General features: G+C 42.0%; 1 protein-coding gene across 3 annotated transcripts in view; it reads left to right on the top strand.

Annotated features, from left to right (window-relative positions):
- Positions 1-2,468: 2,468 nt before the first annotated feature.
- The window catches only part of DPY19L3 (dpy-19 like C-mannosyltransferase 3), a 34,863-nt gene continuing 28,054 nt past the window's right edge, over positions 2,469-9,277 (top strand). The window contains exons 1-3 of one of the 3 annotated variants that reach the window (XR_004980970.2): positions 2,469-2,621; positions 3,752-3,894; positions 5,349-5,482. Coding sequence is in view for 2 of the 3 variants with exons in the window: in XM_054516123.1 (XP_054372098.1) it covers positions 3,792-3,894; positions 5,349-5,482 (237 nt within the window). In the remaining variant the exon portion in view is untranslated. The remainder of the gene's footprint in view (positions 2,622-3,751; positions 3,895-5,348; positions 5,483-9,277) is intronic. The other 2 variants (XM_054516123.1, XM_036390188.2) reach the window with 2 other exon arrangements.

Below are 9,277 nucleotides of genomic sequence, written 5' to 3'. Positions count from 1 at the left end.
TTTTTCACATTTTCTCTAATGCAAAACCTGGGGAAAAAAGCTCTTTGTAGCAGGATGTGGCATGCAGGTATTATCCTGTTCACTGGGCTAAAACACCTTCCCCACCTCAGCTGAACAGAGCCCAGGAGCCTCCTCAGAAGTTTCTCCCCCATAAATAACGTGGCCATGTGTGACCACAGCTGGGCACCGAGGGTCCTGTGAGGGTTGGAACAGCCCTGGGAACTGGAAGGAAAGGATGCAGAGCCCTGGCACACAGCAAGGGGATTCAATCCCTCTGCCCCAGATCTCTGGCAAGTGCTTAGGGCTGGAATTGCTGCAGAAAGCTGATGCACCACAGGGAGCCTGTGTTCTGCATCCCTTCCAGGCAGGTTTGGAGAAGAGCTGTCACACAAAGGAAGGGACACACCGTTAGAACTGACCTAAGATTAGCTAGCTAATGAAATCCACAATTGGTCCAGCTAAGATTTTTTTTGCCCAAAAGTTTTAAAAGTTGAGAAAAGTGATAACCCAGAAATTGGGCATGTTTGCCACAAACCACAAGGCAGCTGAACAGCAGCTCAAAACACTGCAGGTTTAGACTTAAAATTTACTGGGGCAGAACTTGAGTCCTCCTGCTTTTCTAGTTCATGGTAGCTCTTTCTACAGTACAATCCAAGAGAAAACACAAATAAACAGAATTTAAAGTTTCTTCCAACCATTTCCTGTTTGTAGATGTTTGGCATTTGTTGGAATTATGGCTAATTTGGTGCCAACACAAACACTCCACTACTTTGATCTAGTTGGGAGAGAAGGAGCAAACAGAATATTGTTAAACATCTTTTTGCTATTTTGGGAAGTAAGAAGCCAGCATTGCAACAGTATTATAACAATACAGTTATGATATAATCATCAGTATTACTGATTGCAAGCTACAGTTTGGTGACTTTTAATTTACATTTTATAACACAACTTTTAGATATTAATATCCATCTGGAAGCTCTTTAGTTCTGTATACTCGAAACATTACAAATCCATTACATCCATGCATGGGGTCATAAAACACGGGAGAATTAAGACAACTCCCCCTTCTCTGGGATTTCTAAAACTCTTCACTGATTATGTTTTCTAAACCATTTCTGCAACTGCTTGTTCTTGTAGAATTTACTTTTCATTTGCTTCTTTACAAGTAGTGGAGAAGTAGAACTGTTATTCCAGGAAATATCTTCCACAGCATGCCCTTCTTAGAAATGTAAGTACATTATCTGCTTTACACAAAAACCTGCAGGCACTCAAGGTGTTTATCTACACTGTAAAATTTCTTGTATGTATACAATGTGTTCATTTCAACAAACACATGACATCTAGGATGTGGCAGTGACAAAAGGAAGGTAAATCTATTGCCCATGGTAAGGCACATATTTATTTAGTTTTCATTCTTATTTTAAGCATTCCCACAAATGTATGACATGCCTTATTGCTCAAAAAAACCAAACCCAAAAGAAGTATGGCTGTAAATTGACTTACAGTAGAAATGCTTAAATATTTGGAGGACTTGATCAGAGGAAGATAATTCTGTGGGTTCTTAAAAATACTTACAAAACAAAATAAGCACGCAGAGTAGATACTGAAAAATTTCCTGATTTCTAGTGTCAATGGCTTCAAAGTTCAGAATGACCAGGATGATTACTACATCATTTTCTTGCTGCCTCTGAGCATGCTTTCTGTGAATTTCATGGCTCTTCCTGCTCGAAATACTAAATTTTTCAATGAACAAAGGTTGTGGAATGAGAGAGAAAAAAAAAAAAAGTAGAAGTACTGCTGTACTATAAAATTGTGATGGAAAATCAACTAAATACTGTCCTGAAGAAGTGAGCTCTCCCTGACAATTCCACAGAATTTGTAAGGATTATTGGGAAATCAGCCTCCTGTGATAGGACCTGGAGTTGGTTTGCGGGTTATGGCTTCATGGGGCATGGTTTTTTCTACAATTACTAAAGACAGTGCAAATAAAACTTACAATCAAGACTTACTGCAGGGGTAGGTTGTGCCCATTAAGTAGAACAAAGTCTGGCATTGCCGTTATCTTCCAGCTACAAAAGGTCTTTTCCCCCTCTAAACGTTTATGGTGCAGTTAAGCAAGAAATACAGTGGAGCTTACAACGTGTTGAACAGAACACGCAGCTGTAACTTCAATTGTAAAATCACACATAAATGGAACTAGATCGGGGGGCAGAGGGGCGGTGGGAAATACATTTTAAAAACACTACAAATAAATTCTAGGGCACTATTAGAGCAGAGCATCCCCCGACAGCCGGACCCTCGGGGAGAAAGCGGCCCCGCAGCCGCTTTCGCATGGGGATGCGAGGCTCGGAGCGCTGGCCGTGCCTGCCTGTGCCGGATTTCCGCCGCAGCCCGCCCTGGCCCGTTCGAACGGCGATGGAGCGGCAGCCGGGCCGGGGGCCGGGCCTGTGACGGGCGCCTGTGCCCGCCCCGGCTCTCGGTCTCCGCCCGGCAGGGCCGAGCGCCCGGCGCCGCGCCCGCCCCTTCCCCTTTCCCTTCCTCCCCTTTCCCTTCGCTTTCCCGTCCGTGCCCGCGGCGGGCCCGGGCGGCTCCCGGAGCAGCGCCGGCAGCAGCGGCCGCAGGTACCGGGGCCGGGGAGCGGGCGGGGGGAGCCGCGCGGGGCCGCGCAGGCCGCGGGAGCCCCGGGCCCGGCCCTGCCCCGGCCCTGCCCCGGCCCTGCCCCGGGCCCGGCTCTCCGCGGCGGCGGGGCCGGGTGCGAGCTGCCCGCCCCGGCCGAGCCGAGCCCTGCGGCAGCGGCGTGCGAGGAGCGCTGGCACCGCGGGCGGGGTGGGGATGAGCATCTTGCCTTTGTTAATTAATTAATTAATTAATTGTCAGGTGTGCCACAGACCCGCTCTCCCAGAGCATGAGCTCGTGCAGCTCCCCGCGTGTTTCGCCAGGTGTGTGAGGGGCAGGCGGAGCTCATCCGCTGCCAAAGCTTCGCACAAAGTTGCGCGGCTGAGGCGCGGGTTGCCCGCGGCGCTGCCCGCAGCAGCCGCGCCGGATCCGGCACCGGGGGCAGCTGTTGCTGCCGGGATGGAGCGGGCGGTGCCTCCGGCAGGGACCCGAGGAGCGATGGCACTGCCCCGGTGCCCGCTGCCAGCAGCTCTGTGCCGGCGCCGAGAGCACCCGGCCACTCACGGGGCAGGGGCTGCACGAGCTTTGGGGCTTGTGGCGGTCTCAGTTCCACGGCGTGGAAAACATCGAGTGTTCTTTGAATGCTGTTTCTAGTTTTTTATAACACAGGTGTTCTCTGGCATCATTTTTGCATCTTTTGACCCCTTTTTTGGGTGTTTCCTGAAAGTCAGGATTTAAATACTGGCTTGATATTTTAGGCTGAAAAAACTAATTTTTCTTTGAAGGGCTTAGACTTTTTAAAAAAGGAGAGCCTGGAGTGTGTTTTGAGTCAAGGGCTAAAAAAGTGAGGGCAGTTAAAATAACAAATGATTCTGAAAACCTGTTCAGGAGTATGTGAAATGGTGAACATTAGTCTTTATAATTCTAAGGTAACGTTTTCTGTACTTTAATTTGCTGAGTGCTACAGATTTAAAGAAAAACCTTGCATTTTGATAAGACAGCCTTTATGTACAGTAGAGTTCTAGAAGTCAAAGTGTGTGATGTCAGTGAGATGTGGTTTTATTTTCACATATTTCATACAGTATCAAGTGAATGCTTGGGTAGGAAGATGCATTGCTTGTGTGTGTCCATTCAGGAGTCAGGCTGAAGAATAATGAATTAAAGTGACTGACACCATGACAACCATAAGACAGAGAAGGGTTGGAAAAGGCACAGAAGCAGCTGAAGATCAGCCTTCAGAGGAGACAAATGTGAAGCCTGATGGGAAAATTCTGCCTGGTGGGTAATGAAAAACAAAGTGACATTATGGCTTTTCAGTAGTGTTTTGGTTTTGATCTGTCCTAAGCACAGCTCAGAGCTAGGCATGTGCCAAATGCATTTCCATACTTGAATATCACAAAAATTAATTGGATGAGACAGAGAGTCTCATGCAGATTGCTGCCTGTCAATCTTACCTATCTCTGTTTTAAAATCCTAATTTAAATTGGCGAGAGCAATTGTTTCAATTTATTATTGATGACACACTATCAGCTTGTGTGTAGCCATCCAAAGTTCTTCAAAGAATCCCAGTCCAAATCATTGGTAACATAAAAGGATTTGAAGACAACTGATAAAATGTACTTAAAATAGGAAGGTTGCATATAAAATCTGAATTTAACTGCAAACATTTGCTTTTTAATTTATAGGACACTGGCTAGGTAAATTTAAAAGAGCCTCATTAAGTGTCCAAATTCCAGGATCTGTTTAAGTAAGGAAATTCTGACAGCATTTTTGTATGGAATTATAACTTTAGAGCTGACAAAGTTCCTTGTTTCTTGGCGGGATTTTTAGATTAACTTATTTTAAGGGATATTTTGATCTAAATTCTAAATGTTTCCCTGCATTTGGGCAGATGAAAGGAAAGTTCTGTTGTTGTTTCTGCACAAACTCATGTAGGCTATGTACAAAAAGAGTAAGAGGTCATAGCTCTCCTGCAGCCCAGCCCTCCGCTCCATGGAATTGCAGTTGGAGCCCTTTAGCAGATGTCACACACAGTATGAAACAGCCATTTCAAAGATACAATTCCAGATCACAAATCAGTATTAAACCTTACCTTAACATTGAAAATACAAAAGTCCCAGGATTGTAAGTGCACAGTGAAGGCCTGGAGGCCAGAACACATCCTTTCTTTGCCATCACCCCATCCCTGCCCTTGCTCCTGTGGCAGCAGGAGCCCAGCTGCAATTCAGAGCATGGCACCATCATCAAAGGCTGCTTTGGCTGCTCTTCAGTCTCTTTGTGGGTATTTAGTGAGGCTTCTGAACCTTCACTGTTGTTTTTTACAAAAACTGGCCAACCCCCCCAAAAAGGCAGCTGTTTTTAGACCTTTCTTGTGAATTTCTTGCTTTGTCATCAGTCATGCTGTATTGCTTGAATTTAAAAAGTTCTGGAACATATTTCAATTCAGATTTACAAATTAGTTATGGCATTGAGCTAAACTTGTATAAGATCATGGTGTTCTTAAATTTAAAGTAGGCCAATTAAGGCACACTTTATTTCACTTTGTATGTAACTAAAATACTCTGATTTTCCTATATGAGAAAATAAAAACAAAAGATGTGTTAAAGCCAGGTGTCTGTTACCTGCAGAATGTAAAGTGTACTAGCATAGGCAATGGATCAATGGCTTTCCAAAATCTCCATAGGTTCAGTAATATGTTTCACAGTTACAGACTGAAATATTTTTCTTCCAAGGTCCTCCAGGTGGAAAGCTGTGGAGCATACTCTCAGTAACTGTTGGTGGAATTGTTGCCATTTCTCTTGGACTTCTTACTTCTGTTTATGTAGCTACACTGCATGAAAATGACCTGTGGTTTTCCAATATCAAGGTAACAATAATTTTCCTTGTTTCTTCAGTAGTTTTGTGCAGCATTAATATGAGCATTATGAAATTTCATTTTTTTGGGTACTTGTATTGCAACATGCTCAAGACCAGAATATTTAATATTCTAAAATTCCATTTAAAAAAAGCTGTGCTTCCCTTCCCACCATACTTCATCAGTTCTATAAATACCTGTCCCCAATTTTTTCTCTAAAAATATTGCTAGAGAGTTCCTGTTTGAGTTGTAGCTATGGTTCTTCTAAAATTTGATCTTTATCTGCAATAGAACTTCAACATTTTGCTATATCTTTTTCTATAATCATCTTACTTTTTTCCAAAGCAATCTAAAATTAAAATAAAAACCAGCTGTTAAAAGTATGCAAAATCCTGGCACACAGTTCCCGAATTGTATTTCCACCATTGTAATATTATTTAATATTATTTTGTAATACAGTTTAGGGACAGTCTCTTGCTATTCAAAACTAATTTTATGTAATGTCATCCTAAATGTGCAACCCTCAAAACATATTTCTGCCATTCAGTAATGTCAACCCAACCATTCCCAAGACCCAGGACTGACTAGTTTTTTCATAGAATCACTGCAGAGAAAATAATGCAGCTGTACCCACAGCTAAATTTAACCAGAGAAAAGAACAGGTGAGTCATTTCCCTTTCAAATGCCTAAAATCCATTCTGCTAGGTCTGTGTAGTGTATTGTTCAAAGAGTACATTTATTTAACTGGAATACTTGCCTTGCAATATGTCTTTTCTGTGCTACCCTTTTTGTGGCCCAGAAACATTTATATTCCCCCTAATACAAATAATTTGCATTTCCTGCAACAATTGCTGTTGTATTATACCTATAATACTGTGTTGTGCCCACCCTTATCTTCCCTTGATTCTATAGAGAGGTTGTACTCAATATATGGAAGGTACACCTTGGGTTTGCCTTTTCCTTCCACAAGCAAATAGTGAATAATTTCAAGGTGTTGAATATTTCCAAGTACAAGCAGCATGGGCTTGTGGCAATGTATGAACATCATGGATGCATCTTTTTTATTCTGTCAGACTGACCCAGAGAAGCACAGAGTTGACTGAAATAAGCTGCTCTGTAGTTATAATTAAGTTGTCCCCTCAATGTGTGAAACAGTTGTTTTATTTGATAATTATTGTTTTCATTTTAAGTACACTGGAATGCCCCTAGATATCCAAAACTGAAATAAACCCCTCTAGTTTTTTGTAGTCTGGATTCTGTTGTCTTTGTAGCTGTTATTTCATCCCATGGAAGTGATGGATAGCTGGTAACACTGCAACAAGAGCAATTTCAGCCAATTTGAGGGAAAGATTCTAAAAGCATTAAGTTCATCTGGCAGCAGGGTAGAGGAGAAAGAGCTGCAGACACTCCCTGGTCTCACAGTGTCCCTTCTTCAGAGGGATGTGATCTCCACCAGAGCATGCGTGTGGAGATTGCACAGTGCTCACTTGAAACAAAATACTGCTTTAGGAGGGGCAGGGGAAGAGAAGAGTGCATATGAAGAGTCTGAACTTTCCTGCAAAGCTGAGGCAGGGAGGCTCATCCCAATATCTGTAAAACAAACCACAGCTGTCTCTGTGCCTGTGTGTAGGAGTGTGGTCTCTCCAGGGATATGTGCATGTTTTCCAGCACTTCTCAACTGGCTAATCTTTTCATTACAGCACATACTTTATACTAAGAAAGATAAGACCCTCAAAAATCACATGGAAAATAAGTGGAAAAGGTGCTTTCTTCTCTAACATTTTATAGTTTGGCCAAAGCATCTATTTTTGCAGATATTAACTGAACTTTCCAAAAGTTTGAAAAGTGTAAATTTTATTTTAGTCCTTACCTCTGCCCAGATTCTCAGAAGGGAGAGCTGCAGTCTAATCCTTGCCCCACAATTATTGCCTGCCTTGATTAGTGAAATACAGAGGTGATCTCATTTCATTATATTTTCATTAAACATAACATGGAATAAATGGATGCATTACAAATGCACATCCAGTGTTTTATTAATCCCCATGATTGTGAAATACAGTAGAGCAACATCACTGCTCTGCAACATAGGAAAAAAATTCTAAATCACTTCTATTTCCATCTATTTTAAACTACTACCTTCAGTTGTAAATGGAGCAAATTTGATGATTTATGTTGTTGAAATCTGATACAAAAAATATGTAACAGTTACTATTCCCCTGAACTTTGTTTCTTTCATCCAATAAGCTACAATTAGTCAGATGCTAAGAATTCATGCCCAAAAAGATCTGTGTAGCAACTTAATTTACAGAGATGTAATGGAGACCTGTTTTGTCATCTTTCCTTCTGTATGAAAGTACTTTTCTATTTGAAGATCTGCAGTGTTTTCCTGACACTTCTGCACCAGGCAGATATTTGTACCTGCACCTTTTAGGTGCAAAAGGTGGAATTTTGGTTCTGAAGACCCCACTGATACGTGAACACCACGACTGCATGTTTAAAAAGTAGGCAGTTGTATTCAACCCTAAAAATGGGAAGTAAAAAGAGTTGATTATGCAAAGTCATGATTCCTAACTCCTAAATAATTGGAGTCAGGACTTGCACACACACTTGCAGTGATTGCCTTTCTGTAATTTCAGTTGCAATTCATCGAAAGCCAGTTCAGATTTGGGTGTCTTCCAGCAATGGTTCACCCAAGTAGAAAAACTGTCTGGTCGTTGTTCAACTGTTGTGCTGTATTTTGAATATTGCTTTCAACAGTGCATTGATATCAGCTGCTGCTCTGTGTGTGAGCCTTGTTCTTGTTTGCTGGTGAATGTGCCTGCTATTATCCATTAGCCATGGTCACAGGAGAAAGATGTACCATTGTTTTCTTACCAGAAAAACTGAAAAAGCACATCTTGAAGCGTGGTTTATGCAATGGAGGAATATGCAATGAAGGAAGTACACAGTTGTTCCTTGATTTTTTTTATTTCAAGACTTCCTGAAAGAGTGACCAAAAAAAAAAAAAAAAAGAAACAGAAAAGATTCAGCATATCATGATACCTAGTCAGGAGCTGTGTTTGTGTCCCCTTCCAGCAGGGATCACAGGTTACAATCACTTAAATTGATCAACTAATTATTTTTTAAAAATTTTGAATCTCTTCTCATATACATTAAACCAACAAACATTTCTGTTTGTGATGGTGGAAGTCAAAACAGATTTCTTGTCCAAAAATCCTTTCTCAGTTTTCTGTAAATGTTCTGGCATAACACATCTGAAATGGCTTGTCTATTTTCAGTGATTTGCAGTAGCAGTTTAGTGGCTGCCCCTCCAGTGTAGCATCTTTTGGGAACAGAATCTGCTATGCAAATAGCAAAATGAGGGGCCATTTCTCCTGTCAGCCACTGCTTCTTCAACTGCAAATTCTGAAGACACTTTGAACAGGAATAAGCTAAGGCCACGTAGCAAATTCATACTGTAAGAAAAACAGATAAACTTCAGAGCATTCATTTCTTCTTCATCCCTTCTAAGAGTTTAGATACTGATATTGATTTTTCCTTTAATAAAATTGCTGCTTGCAGGAAGTCAGGAATGAAAATATAAGATTGCAAGTCTTTCAGCATAGGAATGCCAGGATTTAGTCTGTGAAGTGCTCCTATTTTCCCTTTCAACATTTTGAATGCAAACCAAAGATCATTGCCCAGAGAATCTGTGGCTGCCCCTGGATCCCTGGAAATGTCCAAGGCCAGGCTGGACATTGGGGCTTGGAGCAGCCTGGGATGGCGCAGGGGGTGGCACTGGATGGGCTTTTAGGTCCCTTCCAGCCC

The sequence above is a fragment of the Molothrus ater genome, chromosome 12 (assembly GCF_012460135.2).
Source record: "Molothrus ater isolate BHLD 08-10-18 breed brown headed cowbird chromosome 12, BPBGC_Mater_1.1, whole genome shotgun sequence".
In the NCBI taxonomy this organism is placed as follows: Eukaryota; Metazoa; Chordata; class Aves; order Passeriformes; family Icteridae; genus Molothrus; species Molothrus ater.
This window is presented reverse-complemented; position numbering and strand designations above follow the sequence as displayed.